Here is a 16,732-nt window from a genome sequence, read left to right as displayed (position 1 = left end):
ACTGGCCACCCTGGTTAAAAAATGTTTTTTTTTAAAAGATAGGTGTACCTATTAAACTGGCCACTGACTGTATACTTGTATATCTGTATCAATAGAATGACAGATTATATTGACCATTCTAATCTATTTGCTTAAATAGGCATTGATAACAAATCGACATCTCAATCTTACATTTCAACCATGTAATTACGCAGAAACAATATGTTGCAGCACTGGAGACCATTTATATCCAATCCAGAAAATAAATACACTTGGATATTTTACTCAAAAAATAGTGTTTGGGATCTTTAACTAGGATTCAACATAAATATTTTTTGTTCTTAAATGTATCTGCACAGTATTTAGAATGAATTGTACACAAATACAGTAGATTGATTTAAAACTATTGCCCGAAAATGAGACATGGTAGGTTTTTGGGGGGTTTCAGTATGAGCTATGGTTGACCGGTGATGCAGGTCACTGAGTAAAACATATAGTTTTTTAAAAAATGTTCAGAGGCTCTTGGTGAGTTACTACAACTACTTGTTCTTATGAGCAAGCTGTCCAGGCTACGGTATTATATTAGTGCTGTTCACTCGCAACTTATTCACTGGTGTTTTTTTGAGCAGGCACTGTACACGTTCACTCCTGATATTTCTAGAATCTTGATTGTCTGAGTGTTATCAACAATGAGCAGATAACCAAATCAATATGTAAAGATCAGCAGAACTGTGCAGTAGCTGATCAACATCAGGACAAGCATACGTTATGGTCAAGGAAAGATGAGACGCTTTAGCTTAGAAGGTCTGTGCAGATTATAGGATCGTTATGTCATGTAATAACGACACTCAGGGAGTTGTGGTTCTCCAGGTAAAGAATTATACAGCCTTAATTAAAAAGAAGCAAAGTGCTTGGAAACTGTTCACATACAACGTAATGGTTCTATTTGACATGTTGACACAAAGTAGATTGCTTGTTTCAAAAGCATCCAGAAGTCAGGGTGCATCTCAATAGCCAAAACCTGCTTCCCCTCATATCCTGTCCTCCTGAGGATTTCTACCATATTGCCTTCCCCCACCCTGCCTTCTCAGATCAGCACAGATGAAGGACAGGAGGACAAACGGAGAAAGTAACGTGAGACTATTGAGATGCATCCCGTTTCTCTGTGGCCTGGTACCAAGCCATGGATTGGCTGTATTTCCTGTCTGTGTATCACATGGTGTCGCGTTACGACTAAAATAGCTTCCTTCCCTTTATCTGCACTGTTCTGAAAGAATTGAAATGAAGAATAAAAAATGTGGGGTCTTTTTTTGGATCAGTGCAGATGGAGGAGAATGCCAGGAAAGGAAATCTAACACTATTGGGACACTGCCGATGACTCATGAGTTACTACTCTTGGATGGTGCTTTTCGAGGTGAAGTTGAGGCCCTCCTCCTGCAGTCTCTTCAGTGCCGGTCCATAGATGTCCTTAGTCATTGGCACCACCAGTCCCTTCGTACGGATTTCTCCTGCAGATTGAAAGACAGTTCAAACTTACATGTTAGGGTTGTACATTCATCTTTAGCAAAATGACAGGTTCTCTGGTGGTGGAATAATTGTGTCATACTCAGTAAAGCCTAATCAACAACTCAGGCATAACACATGCAATAAGAACTCAAGGCTACACTACTGACCGTCCAGCACCATGCGAGCAGCGATGGCTGCAGGGTAGCCCACGGTCTTGGCCATGGCAGAGTAGCCGTTGGGGTCTCCGTAGACCACCAGGCTGATGTGCTTGGTCTCCAGCTCCCCTGTGGAGTGGCGCAGGCCCACGTCGTTCCTCATGATAATCATGTCCCGCTCGCCTTTATCTGAAGGAGAGGATATAGGACACAGAGAGACCGAGAAGGAGAAAGAGGATTATACTTAAAATAAAATCTTTACTGCCATTTTCTGTATAAAGAGGAATAGAAAGTAGAGAGAAATAATTACTATGGCTGTGTTTACACAGACAGCCCAATTCTAATATTTTTTACACTAATTGGTCTTTTGACCAATCACATCAGATATTTCTCAGAGCTGATGTGATTGGTCAAGAGACCAACTGCAGAAAAAAAATTATCAAAATTGGAGGAGGAGGAAGAAGAATTTCTTCTCTTACCAAAGGAGAGCCTGGCCTCCAAGTGCTTAGCCAGTGACGCCAGCACAGTCTCTGCATGGGGAACAGCCTCCTTACTCAGCATCCCAAACCTGAACACACACACAATTAAGAACTATATGGCAAAGATATGAGTACAAAGTCCATGCAACTAACCTATCAGGCAGTAAGGCTATACCAATATGCTTATCGAATCCTATATCTACATGAAGTATCTAGGGGACTAGGGGCTGATAAGTATCTAGGGGGGTAAGGGATGTGTAGTATCTAGGGGACTAGGGGCTGATACAGTTGACGTCAGAAGTTTACATACACTTAGGTTGGAGACATTAAAACTCGTTTCAACCACTCCACACATTTCTTGTTAACAAACTATAGTTTTGGCAAGTCGGTTAGGACATCTACTTTGTGCATGACACAAGTCATTTTTCCAACAATTGTTTACAGACAGATTATTTCACTTTATCACAATTCCAGTGGGTCAGAAGTTTACATACACTAAGTTGACTGCCTAAACAGCTTGGAAAATTCCAGAAAATGTCATAGCTTATCAGAAGCTTCTAAAGCCAATTGACATAATTTGAGTCAATTGGAGGTGTACCCGTGGATGTATTTCAAGGCCTACCTTCAAACTCAGTACCTCTTTGCTTGACATCATGGGAAAATCAAAAGAAATCAGCCAAGACCTCAAGAAAAAAAAAATTGTATACCTCCACAAGTCTGGTTCATCCTTGGGAGCAATTTCCAAACACCTGAAGGTACCATATTCATCTGTACAAACAATAGTACACAAGTATAAACACCATGGGACCACGTAGCCGTCATACCGCTCAGGAAGGAGATGCGTTCGGTCTCCTAGAGATGAACGTACTTTGATGCGAAAAGTGCAAATCAATCCCAGAACAACAGCAAAGGACCTAGTGAAGATGCTGGAGGAAACAGGTACAAAAGTATCTATATCCACAGTAAAATGAGTTCTATATCGACAACCTGAAAGGCCGCTCAGCAAGGAAGAAGCCACTGCTCCAAAACCGCCATAAAATAGCCAGACTACGGTTTGCAACTGCACATGGAGACAAAGATAGTACTTTTTGGAGAAATGTCCTCTGGTCTGATGAAACAAAAATTGAACTGTTTGGCCCTAATGACCATCATTATGTTTGGAGGAAAAATGGGGAGGCTTGCAAGCCGAAGAACACCATCCTACCGTGAAGCACAGGGGGGGCAGCATCATGTTGTGGGGGTGCTTTGCTACAGGAGGGACTGGTGCACTTCACAAAATAGATGGCATCATGAGGCAGGAAAATTATGTGGATATATTGAAGCAACATCTCAAGAGAGTCAGGAAGTTAAAGCTTGGTCACAAATGGGTCTTCCAAATGGACAATGACCCCAAGCATACTTCCAAAGTTGTGGGAAAATGGCTTAAGGACAACAATGTCAAGGTATTGGAGTGGCCATCACAAAGCCCTGACCTCAATCCTATAGAAAATGTGTGGGCAGAACTGAAAAAGCATGTGTGAGCAAGGAGGCCTACAAACCTGACTCAGTTACACCAGCTCTGTCAGGAGGAATGGCCCAAAATTCAACCAACATATTCTGGGAAGCTGGTGGAAGGCTACCCGAAAGTTAAACAATTTAAAGTCAATGCTACCAAATACTAATTGAGTGTATGTAAACTTCTGACCCACTGGGAATGTGATGAAATAAATAAAAGCAGAAATAAATCCTTCTCTACTATTACTCTGACATTTCACATTCTTAAAATAAAGTGGTGATCCTAACTGACCTAACACAGGGAATTTTTACTAGAATCAAGTGTCAAGAATTGTGAAAAACTGAGTTTAAATGTATTTGGTTAAGGTGCATGTAAACTTCGACTTCAACTGTAAGTATCTAGGGGGGTAAGGGATGTGTAGTATCTGGGGGGGGGGGCTGATACTTTTGTATATACAGTGTATGTGGACACCCCTTCAAATGAGTGGATTCAGCTATTTCAGCCACACCCGTTGCTGACAGGTGTATAAAAATCGAGCATACTGCCATGCCATCGCCATAGACAAACATTGGCAGTAGAATGGCCTTACTGAGCTCTTCAGTGACTTTCAACGTGGCACCATCATAGAATGCCACCTTTCCAACAAGTCAGTTCGTCAAATTTCTGCCCTGCTAGAGCTGCCCTGTTCAGCTGTAAGCGCTATTACTGTGAAGTGGAAACATCTAGGAGCAACAATGGCTCAGCCGCGAAGTGGTAGACCACACAAGCTCACAGAACGGGATCGGCGAGTGCTGAAGCGCATAGCTCGTAAAAATCGTCTGCAAAACTCATTACCGAGTTCCAAATTGCCTCTGGAAGCAACGTCAGCACAAGAACTGTTCGTCGAGAGCTTCATGAAATGGATTTCCATGGCCGAGCAGCCGCACACAAGCCTAAGATCACCATGCGTATTGCCAGGCATTGGCTGGAGTGGTGTAAAGCTCAACGCCATTGGACTCTGGAACAGTGGAAACGTGTTTTCTGGAGTGATGAATCAGACTTTACCATCTGGCAGTCCGACCGACGAATCTGGGTTTGGTGGATGCTAAGAGAACGCTACCTGCCCCAATGCATAGTGCCAACTGTAAAGTTTGGTGGAGGAGGACTAATGGTCTGGGGCTGTATTTCATGGTTTGGACTAGGCCCTTTAGTTCCAATTGAAGGGAAATCTTAATGCTACAGCATACACTGACATTCTAGACAATTCTGTGCTTCCAACTTTGTGGTAATAGTTTGGGAAGGCCCTTTCCTGTTTCAGCATGACAATGTCCCGTGCACAAAGCGAGGTCCATACAGAAATGGTTTGTCAAGATCGGTGTGTAAGAACTTTACTGGCCTGTACAGAGCGCTGACCTCAACCCCATCGAACACCTTTGGGATAAATTGGAACGCCAGGCTTAAACGCCCAACATCAGTGCCCGGCCTCACTATGCTCTTGTGGCTGAATGGAAGCAAGTCCCTGCAGCAATGCTCCAACATCTAGTGGAAAGTCTTCCCAGAAGAGTGGAGGCTGTTATAGCAGCAAAGGGGGGACCAACTCCATATTAATGACCATGATTTTGGAATGAGATGTTCACATACTTACACTACATGACCAAAAGTATCTAGGGGGGTGGGGGTGGGGGGGCTGTGTAGTACCTAGGGGATGTGTAGTACACCTAGGGGGGTAGGGGATGTGTAGTACCTAGGGGATGTGTAGTACACCTATGGGGGTAGGGGCTGTGTAGTACCTAGGGGATGTGTAGTACACCTGGGGGGTGGGGTAGGGGCTGTGTAGTACCTAGGGGATGTGTAGTACACCTAGGGGGGTAGGGGCTGTGTAGTACCTAGGGGATGTGTAGTACACCTGGGGGGTGGGGTAGGGGCTGTGTAGTACACCTGGGGGGTGGGGTAGGGGCTGTGTAGTACCTAGGGGATGTGTAGTACATCTAGGGGGGGTAGGGGATGTGTGACAATGTGGATTTCATGCATATACAGTGTATGGCTATGGTTAGGACAAGGGCCTCACCATTTGAGTGTCTCCATTTTGAAGGGGTCTTGGCCGATGCGGTCGTAAACAGCTCCCTCGAAGGCCTTCTCAGAGGTAGAGGGGGGCAGGCCAATCTGGTTACACAGCAGCTCTTTCTGTTGTACAGGGAAAAGACAGAATATGGGTAAAGAACCGCCCAAGAGGCATGAGCTCGTAATAAAGTTGTTATAAGCAGGATTCTTACCCAGGAGACGGGAGCGGAGGTGTGCTTCAGCATGGGGCAGGGGTCAGTGTTGATCAGACCCAGCTTCACAAAGCCACTCATGGCCTCAGAGAAACCCTGGTGGACAAGACACAGAATTTACTGACCACTGAATCAGACAGGAGGAAAGAATAGCAGTGACCCCAATGTTGTTAGCAGCACCATGCTCCAACCAATTAGCACCACATTGTTGTAGAGGTCAGTGGCAGTACCTACCTTGAAGCGGAGTGTTCCTCTGATGAGTGTGTGTGCTGACTCGATGCCGTACTGTTCTGAGTATTTGGTGCTGTCGCGGTTGGGGAAGCCCTCCAGGTTGAAGCCGGGCAGGAAGTCCATGGGAGCCGTGGATTCCATCAGATTGCCGCCCGCTGGGATGCTCACCACCTGGGAACAGAGGATGAAGTTACCCCGGAACACTGATCTAAGGTCAGCTTTGCATCACCTGCCCTTATGGTTCAGGTTAAGTTTTTGGGGAGGATATGCTGATGCGAGATGGTCACTGTACCTCGTTGTCCTTGAGGAAGATGGCAGGGCTGATGGTATTGAGGAGGACTCCATATGGACTCCAGCTGAATTTGTAGCGCAGAGGATTGTCTGAGCATTCTGGTGCAGGGAGTCCACCACAGAATGAACTGTATGACTCAATCTAAGGAGACACACATTTTAAAGCCATTTACATAATTTACACATAGACATCTACCCAATGTTGTCCACACGGTCATATTTACATAAAAACATTTACAAATCAAAGACACACCGTTTCAATCTGTTGGGCCCGCAATCAATAATGCTGCCAAGGAAACTGACAAGATGCCAGTCATCTCTTTGACATATGCTCAATCAATCATTATGTACAGCCCCACAATCACCCAAACACTTCCTCTCAAAATCACAAATCACTCAAACGTATAGATTCTGTCACAATCTTCCTCACACGTTTCACTTACAGTGCAGCCGTCCGCCTTGGCTTGGTCGATGCACTCCATAGCCAGCATGTGGTCGATGCCAGGGTCCAGGCCCATCTCATTCACTATAGTGATGCCAGCTTCCTCAGCACTGGAAGGAAACACACAGAAAACCCCATTCAGCCACACCAGCCCCACATGGAGCCAATACACTTGACTACTAGCTTATCCGGGCTAATGCCATGCCAAGTAATTAGGTCAAGTGTCTTGGTGCCTGCCTGCCTGTAGTTTACATTAAGTCAACTGTGTATCAAATAGCCCAAGGTTAGCATTTAGACAACATAAAACACATTTTACCATTAAATCTCCACTTCTACATAGATATGATTTCCCCTAAGCCCACCCCTCTCGCTCGTACTTTAAAACCTAGTGGAATCTCTTCCCCATGCACTTCTCTCCTACCTCTGTTGAAGGTCCTTCATGGCTGGACTCAGGTAGCTGGCTGTCACCATGTTTACCTTCTTGTTGATGCAGTGTTTGGCGATCACAGGATGATACCCGTACGGCAGCATACTGAGGGCATAAACAGCACATGTGACAATGACACACTCACCTCAGGTGTGTGTGTGTGTGTGTGTGTACCTAATGACTAGGTCATGGTCTTTGACCAGGGACTCCAGATGGCCCTCCTGACTGGTGACATCCAGCATGACAGGGATCGTGTTGGGGTATTTCCCTGCCAGCTCCTCTGCCTGGGTCAATAACACTGATGCTAAAACACAAGAAGACATGAAAAAAAAAAATGGGCCAGGGCTTGGGCCCTGAGGCATCCCTTACATTTCATTAAGTAATTGGAGATGTACACACAATAGACTGCATCCAGTTAAACATTTAAATAATGAATTCATCATCAGCTGGGTATTTGTGAATATAGTGGGAATAGTACAACATTTCCTTTTCAGAGGCTTACCAACAGTGATTTGAGTCCCTGGGTCCCGGGTGAGGTACTCAATGACAGGGCCCGACACGTAACCTGAACCCAGTAGTAGCACTCGCTTCATTCCACTCCTCTTCATGATCTTGGCTTGCTCACTGAGGGAAAGTTATACAGCGTGAGCACAGAATAAAGTCGTCACAGACAGAGTTTTTCTCACACACGCATAATGATTAGCTGAAGTAAATCTTGCTCAGAGTTATAACCAGTGATTTGCTTACCAAGCAGAGATGGGGATGTGGGTGGGCAATAAAATTAATTTAATATAAATCGTCCACAGTTTTAATTGCATCCTCGTAAGAAATTACTACTTAACAACCAATGGGGGGGTGACAAAAAGGAGGGAATTCCCCCACCCACATCACCAGGCAAATCACACACTAAAAATGAAAGACTAAGATTTTTTGTAAACCCCAAGCTGATGCACTGTGGTGAAGTATATTAAATCAAAACTAAAATGGGATTCAATCAATGAAATGTATTCACATTTTTAAAAAACAGGGGGATCAGCAAATACTCAACAAAATGTGATTCAAACAGACATGAAATTTTAAATAAAACAGGATGATTCCAATACTGGCCACCATACAGTCCAAAGGTCACCATGGCAGCCTCTATCATACAGTGACCTGCAGAATCCCCCAATACCCCCTCCCCCACAGAATCCCCAGGGAGTTGGCAGGATCCAATCAGCAGCCTCAGCCTAATTGGACGTGACACTGTACATGTGCACAAGAGTACGTAGAGCCGGGATGAGGTCCGGCAAGCCATCCACTGACAATGGAGGGGGTGGCCTCTAATTAAAAAATAGACGGGGGATTCCCCTCAGGAGCCTATTTGCATCAAGTTTACATATCTTAAGAGCAATACCCAATCAGAGGGATTTGAAGACTTAAGATCCTGAGACATGGCTTGTCTAGAGGTGAAATTGTAAGGTCAACTCATCAACCAAAAAACACTCAAAATGGTATGAAACGGAAGCCTTGCTCTTAGCATCATCGTTATGAAGAAGGGGTGGCCACCATTTCTAGTTGTACTCTCTCTCGCTCCCTCTCCAGGTTGACCATGCTTGAAGAGGCTTGAACGTGGTGGCCTTTGAGTGATCATTTTGAACACAAAGTGCTCATCTGGGTCATGGTTCAGTCAGGGTCAGACAGATGAAGGTTAAAGTAAGTCAGTGTGAAGATAAACCATGAACAAATTATCAGACCAGAGCAAACCATCTTTCTCTAGCTACTCGTTAAGAAAACCTTGAAAAGGGCACAATACATGAATGCAGTAGTCTAAGAAAGCTTCTGAAGAAAAGAGCTACAATGTTTAAGAAAGCAAAGTCTATGTGAAAAGAACAAGGGAGATAAGAGTCCTCTTTTTGCATGCAAGTTTATATTTGATTAGTAAACAAATATTTTGGTTAAAAACATTGAAGTTATTATGATTGATGGTGGAAGATTTTCAAATTTCGCATCAGAGGGAACAATGAACGGAAAAGGGATGATTTTCTTGTTTGCATGCCAAAATGAAGGGACAGGACACTGCGCGATGGGACAGAGGGTGGTGGTGTTTTAGAATGAGAAAAGACTTGTCTACCCACGAAAGAGCCCCTCAGTGAGAGAAAAGTCCTGCGTCTCAGTAGAAGTGGCGGCAGCGGCGATGGCATGTTAGCCATGCAAGGTGTTAGGGCGGGGGTAGACTGGCACACATCAGCACACCGTGAGCGCACTGTGCAAGGACGGAACAACAAGGTGAGGGTTAGTGGAAACTCCGGCAGACGGCACCTGATGACCTGTAGCGAAATGCCCTGAGTCTGGGGCAAGATAGAGCTTCCCCTGCTGGGTGGAGGACATTATACCCTGAAGCCTGAGCTTGACAATGAGGGAGGGGAAAAGCTACAAATAAGCAGCTATTAAGCACATGTAGTCTATTACTATAATGTGTCTACTATGCTGCTCACTAGGAATGCTATGCTAATGCTATGTCGTAGACTACAGTTTGTAGCGGATGTCAAATATGACACCTACTGAATGTTTTACCTGTAAAGGAATCTTTAGAGATGTCTTTCTTAGATTGGCATCATAACCTCCATGATGTGACAGGCATATTTACCAAAGCAATTTCAGATGTATTTATTGGAAAACACGAAGCCAACAACATGAAGCTTACCAAACTAGCATACAATTGTGCAGAAAATGCCTTCTCAGATCAGTTATTATATAGATAAAAACAATTAAACGGCATTTATGTTAACATGAAAGAAAGCACATTCAAATCTCAAGGGCTTCAACAGTAAAATCTATTTTGTTATAACAGTCACACTTAAAATCATCCTGAAAACGCACAAAAGATATTTAAACAAGAAAGCCATTCTGAAACCACGAGATATATTGACATGCAATCTTACCTTCGTTCACGAAGATCTTCAATGTATTCAAACTTTGGGGTAAGCTTTCCTTCTGACGTTATCACAGCCTTCAATGGAGGAAAGATGAACAAAAAACTAAAACGTCCAATGTCTTTCAAAATAAATAAAAATGTACAAATATGACATAACTGACAAAAATAAATGTCTGACAAAACAAGTCACTGTCTATTACGCTACTACAGCACGTCACATGACAACTGTAGTCCAAAAGTCAAATAAAAAAAACATGTATACAGATTGTAAACTCTCTCCTGAAATCAACATACTTCAGCGTAAAACACACAATGCAGCCAACAACAAGATCTTGGTTAGCTATTATCGCATAGCAGTAACAAATCATTACATAACTAGTTTCATGTAAAGCTGCATCTAGGTTTCAAGTCCATAGCCTTTTCGTTCATGATGCAAAAATGATTGAGTAAGAGGGATGTGTGTGTGTGTGTGAGTGATACTCACGTCCCTAACTTGAGGTGAGAAGTCCTCTTCTTCAAGGGGTCTGGTGGCATCGGAGGGAAGCTGAGGAAGACAGAACCGGGAAAGAACAGAATTCCCCATAAGCAGCCATCACTGGCTAGCAGTGGCAGCTACAGTGTGGGGTCGTCACTAGTTACCACAGCCACAAAGTCTGAATTATGGCTAAACCCTGCCTATTTCTACAATTTCTTCTTAAAATCTGATTTTAAACCTAAACCCAACCCTAACGTAAACCACACTGATAACCTTATGCCTAACCTTAAATTAAGAACAAAAAAGCACATTTTTGTTTTCATACATTTTTACGATACAGACCATTTTGATTTGTGGCAACTAGTGACAAGCACAGTACAGTAATCAGTGGCAGCTACAGTACGGTAAGCTGGAACGGACAAACTTAACCTGAGATGTGGTTGTGTGTTTGTATGGCTGCATTCCACACTTAGACCAACCTCTCCCCAAACAAACAGAGCAGTGCACCTTACCCCAGGAGCTGGTCTTACCATCTCCCAAATGTAGGGAAAGAGGCGGTCTCCGAAATACTCAGTGGCTTCAATGGGAAGCTGGGCAGGAAGGTTATCAATAGAGCACATGAGGATACCTGTGCCCTCCACGCTGGAAAGACAAAGACACAATCAAAGAAGAGCAAATAATATGCAAGGCCTGGTGGGAGTATGGGTGTTTGTACCAATAACTGTATGTGAATGGACAAAGCCATCACAGGACATTAATTCCTATGTGAAGACTCAATAGTGCATTGAAGCCAAATGAAGTCTGTTAAGATGGCGTTTCATGGAGACCTAACATGCAGTTTGAGCTACTCCAGGAAGGGCTGTTGCAGGCTAGCTCAGTGCTGCCCCCTCTTACTGAGTAACAAGTTGAAGGCTGACCGGGGTACTGCAAGCTGCCATTATATATATGTTCAAGGACATACATCTGGTGTATTAGAAGCAAATATTTGTACCACGATTGTCTTTAAAAAAAAAAGTATTATATTCACACGAAGATTGCCATTTTCCCCTTCACTATAAATGTACCGCGGTCGGCCTTTAACTTCCATGGCTTCAATGAGAGGGGGCAGTCGTTCTCCCCTGGTCTGTACCTGTCGTGGTCTATGTGCTGGTCCGCGTCATACATACAGAAGGGCTTATCGATGGTGGTGCACTCAGTCATGAACTCAATAGAGCCGCCCATGTCGGCAGATATGTCACAGATCGCCAGGAGCCTGAGGAAAAAGAAAGACAGGAAGTAATGAGGGAAGATAAGAAAAGAGTCCATATCAGAGTGTTAATCGGCCAGTCGGATCACGGTGACTGCACTCCACACTCTTTGGATGAGCTCCCGTAGAACGTAAACATTACTGAAGATAAGCATTGACTTTTGACCGCAAACACCTATAGCGGGCTTCTGACTGCGATAGTCCCAGTCCTTATCGCAAATCCAATTGCTCAGCTGATTACCTGGAACTTACTTGTGTGGTAGTTCTGGCCATCCCTCCGTAGCGGCGGCGGAGGGCTTGACGTGCGTCAGGAGCCTCTGGGCATCCAGCCGCCTGAGGAGCCGCGGTGTCTGGGGGTCCCAGTAGATGCCGTTGATCAGGCACGTGGTGTAGGGCGCCACCTGAGGCCGGGAGGACAAAAAGCAGGCAGAGTCATTGGCAATGCAATCGCTTCCACTACTTCTCCCACACTGCCACTGCTACCACTATGGCCGCAGCTGCTATGGCTGTTGCCGCCGCTGCTACCACAGCAACCTAAACCAATTCTACCACCACTGACAACTAGTCTTCCACAAATCACCCACTGACCACCCTGTAAGCCACAATAGCCTGTGTTTTGCAATAGGAGAAAATGCTGGCCCCACATGACCCCCCCCCCCCATCCCCCCTCCCCCCTCCGAGTGCTTAGTGAGCCAATCAGCTCAGACTTCGGAGGACAGAGCAGTCTGGCTGTGTCAAAGGGCTCGCAGCTCCTGGCTGAGCAGCAGGAACAGGTGAACTTACTGAACTGGTTGCGACAGAGGGAAAGGCAGAGGCAGACTCACGCTGGTTCTGAAGTGCGATGTGTACAGTTCCGGGTGATACTCGTACTCCAGGGGGTCATAAACACCATCACTCTTCCTCATCAGGTGGTGGTGACGACTCAGAACGGTGGCGTACACTCGGGACATGTCTGAAACCAGAGAGACGGAGATAGCAGTGTCACACGGTGAACATTAAACAGAACACATACATTAATATGATAATACATATCCTTTCATGTATATTATATGCATTAAATATAGAATATGCAAATGCACCCCATCAGAAATGGGGATGTAGTACCTCCAGTTTGAGACACGTCTTTTAGCTCATGAGGCTCCACGTATTCTACAGGAAGCTCATTGATGATATCTTGTGCACCCTACATTATAGGAGAAAGTAGTTGAAGAGAAGGTATGCATTCCCATGTTGTAGAATTCACTTATCACTGACCTTCCTAACACCTTTATGTACTTGTATGAACAGGTTGTGTTTGGTGATGGTTTAGTCATAGTTTGTCTTGGGTTACACTAGGTCTACCTACCTTGGAGACGTTGCCTGTGCCGGTGAAGACAAAAGTCACTGGGCCGATGGACTTGGGCATGAGGCCCATGGAGATCTCGTACCCACAATCCCTCACTGCCTGGATGGCCTGGCTGACATTCCTGTAGTTGTGGGCCATACCGATGTGCTGTGACACAGGAAGTGATGTCAGAGGTCCAGTGGAGGAAGCATTGAAATTACATGGAATCCACTGGGTCAAATCCTTACCATAAAAGGAGTGTGGTGTCCCAACGCCAGAAAACGAAGTCCCAAACCATGCAAAATATTGATCATTCCTGTAAGGAAGAACATAGGAAAAGGGAAACAAAGTAGGAACACTGCTTTGATAATAGATGTTGGACAAAAGGGCATTTGAAAATAAGGATACGTACTGGAAAAATTTGTACATTCAGCTAGTGTTTATATTTTATTATTTACAATGGTGCCCTGAGGACAATTCTGAATGTAGATTTACCTAGATCAGTACGGACTAGTGGAACCTCAAGAATGAATCATCTCTGAGAACAGGTTTGGTGTGTAAACAAATCCAAATAAATTGAGGTGTTTCACACTATCTGTGGAATTAGAAACACATCGGGTGACTGACTGTCACCTGTATTCTTGGTTTGTAGGACAAAAGTATACCTGCAACGCCAGCCCACTGTCCGAATGCCACGATACGGAAGCCATTGGCGTCGACCATCTTCTCATAGTCGATGAGACGCACTTCCTAGAAAGACCAGAGGATGTGAATAAACTAGTGCTGGGAATTGCCAGGGACCTCACGATACGATCACCATACTTAGGTGCCGATACGATATGTATTGCGTTTCGATACTGTGATTGTATTGCGATTTGATGTTCCAAACATATTGCTCACCATATGTCTACTGCAGAGGGACAAGAGACACAAGTTTTGATCAGTCATGGAAGTAAAAAAAGTGCTAAAAACAAATTGGCTCCCTATTTATAAAAGAAGATGGAGAACAAGCTATAAAAAAGGATGTTTTGGTGCAGGTACAGACAACAAGCGCAAAAATGATATTGCAATATTTTCAAAACCATAAGCTATACCGTCAAAAATAATCTCCCGATATGTAACTGCATAAATTCCCCCCTCATCACTATGAATGGATGAGGCACAGCAGGTGCATCCAAACCATAATGTGAACATGCTTTTTGTTTAGGCTAGGGAACAATACCCATTGACCCAGAACGACTGTCTGACTCTCAGTTTAAGGTCGTACTTCGATAGAGCAACAACGGCCCTACCTTTTTGAGCAGGTCATCCAGTAGACCCATGTTAGCTTCCTGTGCTTTGATGGTGTGAGAGAAGAAGGCGTAGGTCTTTCTGGGATAAAGTTTCTCCTCCGGAGGCTGCTTGACGCCAATGATCAATGAGGCCTCGGAAATGTCCTCGGAAATGATGGCCCCCGCTTTCTCATAATACTGAAATGAAACATACAAAAAGGTCAAAATCATTTATTAGCTAGTTCAGAAGACCTTTTCCAATGCCAGTTGCCAACTCCTAACCAAATTGTTACATTTGTCATTCAATATACTGTTTTGTTTTATTCAGTTGAGTAAAAGTTCATACAGCAGTCCTCTGATAAAGTCAAAGACTTTTATTTTAACCTTAATTTCTAACAATAATATGTTACATGTTGTTTACTAGACATTGGGGAGGTCCTCCTATAGTAACCAGAGACACATCACATATACCTCATTTATAGATCACATTGTGCAGTTTTTTTCTCCTATTTTTGCTGAACATAGGCCTCCTTTGATCTCCAGCCATTGACTGTGTGCATGTTTATTCAACGGCAGTGATCTCCAGCCATTGGATGTGTGTATGTTTTACCCAACAACAGTGATCACTCACATTCTCATGGATGGCTCTTCGGTTGGAAGGCTGGACGAGGACCTTGTGGCCAGCATGGACGATCTCTTTAACGTGGCGAGGAGCCAGGGGCGCCCGTCTCTCCCACACGTTGATGTCCTCACGCCGGATGGCCATGACGCTCTTGTGATGCTCATAGCGCCTCTGACCACAGAGGCAGCTCCTCGTCCCTCTAGCCTGGTGTCTTAGGAGTCGCAACATGGCTATACCCCACTGCTTTAGACAAGAGTGAGAGGGACGAGCCAGTCAAAAATTCAGTGATAAATTATCTGACACAAAATTATCAGACAAAGTATGACATTCACTGCATCCAAATAGAGGAGAGCTTCAAACAGAGGCCATGTAAAATGTCTGGTTTAGTCTGCTAGGAGGCAGGTTGCACAACAGCCAGCGGAAACGCCTGGTTTAGTTTGGGAAAGGCTAGAAGATTTTAACGACAGCAACACACACACACACACACACACACACACACACACACACACACACACACACACACACACACACACACACACACACACACTCCTACAAGATGGTTGTACTTGCAATGCTGATTGAATACTCTGTCACCCATCAAATAATTCGTCTGATTTCTGCAAGGCACCTTAACCACATTACATGATCTTTCAAAAGGTTTGATTGATAGATTAGACAATTACACAGGCCTATAGACAGCCACCTCACCCCTGAGGGCTATGAAATTAGCAGACTGCAATTTTTGAATAAGTAACCTACAGTAGGCTAGCCCACCAGAGGAGAAACCTAAAGGACACAAAACAATAATCTAGCAAGCCAACACTACCGGCAGACAACATGGAGAGAACGTTAGCTATTACAATTTCAATTGCACGATGGGAGCCAAAACACACTAAAATGATAGACATGGATTTTCGGATGTGTAATGAGCACTAAAACCTTATCAAAACGATATATTTATATCGTCAACAGGCCTATCGGCTCAGCACTCTCATCGGCAAAATGTCCATAAGCACATTTAGACTAATGGCATCGGGTCGAACTCGACTGATAGTTCGCTAAACTAAGTAAAAGGTATTGGATACTGTAGTAAACATCGTGAGACAAACTACACATAGCATATTTACTCACCTCGAATACTCGAGGAAAGTGTAAACAAATGGCAAGTATATCTAACCCACCTTTCTATAACTAGCTAACAGTTACTTTCGCAAACAGATGTCCGATATGCAATGTGGCGGAAGTCTTTCTAGGTGCACAAAGGTAGCCTACAGTGTCGTTCAGAGGTGACAGGAATATGGCGTGGATGGGATACACACCACAGTGAATATTGCGATGTAGGCTGTGGCCTGCGGAATTCGTAGATATATATAAATCAGATAAGGTTATAATGACAGTGGCCATGCCTTACCAGTCAGTGTAATGGATGATATGCGAGGGGAGGGGGTAACTGCTGAATTTCCCCAGATTGCTCCCACCAATCCCATCGCAACGCAAAGGATCGGCCTCTTGTCCTTGTACTTAACTTCTTCTTCGGTGGGGTTTATCGGCGGTTGGCATCCAATGCTACGGTGCATTACCGCCACCTACTGTACTGGAGTGTGGGCCAGAGACAGGGAG

At 44.4% G+C, this 16,732-nt stretch overlaps 1 protein-coding gene across 5 annotated transcripts; it reads right to left on the bottom strand.

Moving 5' to 3' along the window:
* aass (aminoadipate-semialdehyde synthase) lies at window positions 1–16,606 on the bottom strand. 5 transcript variants are annotated; one of them, XM_038999256.1, is made up of 24 exons: window positions 16,524–16,606; window positions 15,122–15,355; window positions 14,512–14,688; window positions 13,885–13,969; window positions 13,468–13,535; window positions 13,241–13,387; window positions 13,000–13,078; window positions 12,720–12,847; window positions 12,148–12,296; window positions 11,779–11,901; window positions 11,180–11,291; window positions 10,659–10,718; window positions 10,182–10,249; window positions 7,760–7,881; window positions 7,432–7,561; window positions 7,252–7,362; window positions 6,832–6,940; window positions 6,390–6,530; window positions 6,101–6,268; window positions 5,867–5,962; window positions 5,662–5,777; window positions 2,120–2,208; window positions 1,653–1,829; window positions 1–1,487 (listed from the first exon to the last, which is right to left on the bottom strand). In XM_038999256.1, exons 2-24 carry the CDS (start codon window positions 15,338–15,340, stop codon window positions 1,369–1,371), a joined length of 2,793 nt encoding a protein of 930 aa, XP_038855184.1. In that variant the 5' UTR covers window positions 15,341–15,355; window positions 16,524–16,606; the 3' UTR covers window positions 1–1,368. The 5 variants fall into 5 exon arrangements, with proteins under 5 accessions (XP_038855184.1, XP_038855180.1, XP_038855181.1 ...); XM_038999252.1 differs by lacking the exon at window positions 16,524–16,606 and adding an exon at window positions 16,244–16,425; XM_038999253.1 differs by lacking the exon at window positions 16,524–16,606 and adding an exon at window positions 16,244–16,425 and having other exon boundaries at window positions 15,122–15,352.
* Between the last annotated feature and the right edge of the window lie 126 nt (window positions 16,607–16,732).

The sequence above is a fragment of the Salvelinus namaycush genome, chromosome 8 (assembly GCF_016432855.1).
Source record: "Salvelinus namaycush isolate Seneca chromosome 8, SaNama_1.0, whole genome shotgun sequence".
NCBI lineage: Eukaryota > Metazoa > Chordata > Actinopteri > Salmoniformes > Salmonidae > Salvelinus > Salvelinus namaycush.
Note: the sequence above shows the minus strand (reverse complement) of the source record. Positions and strands in the feature narration are given on the sequence as shown.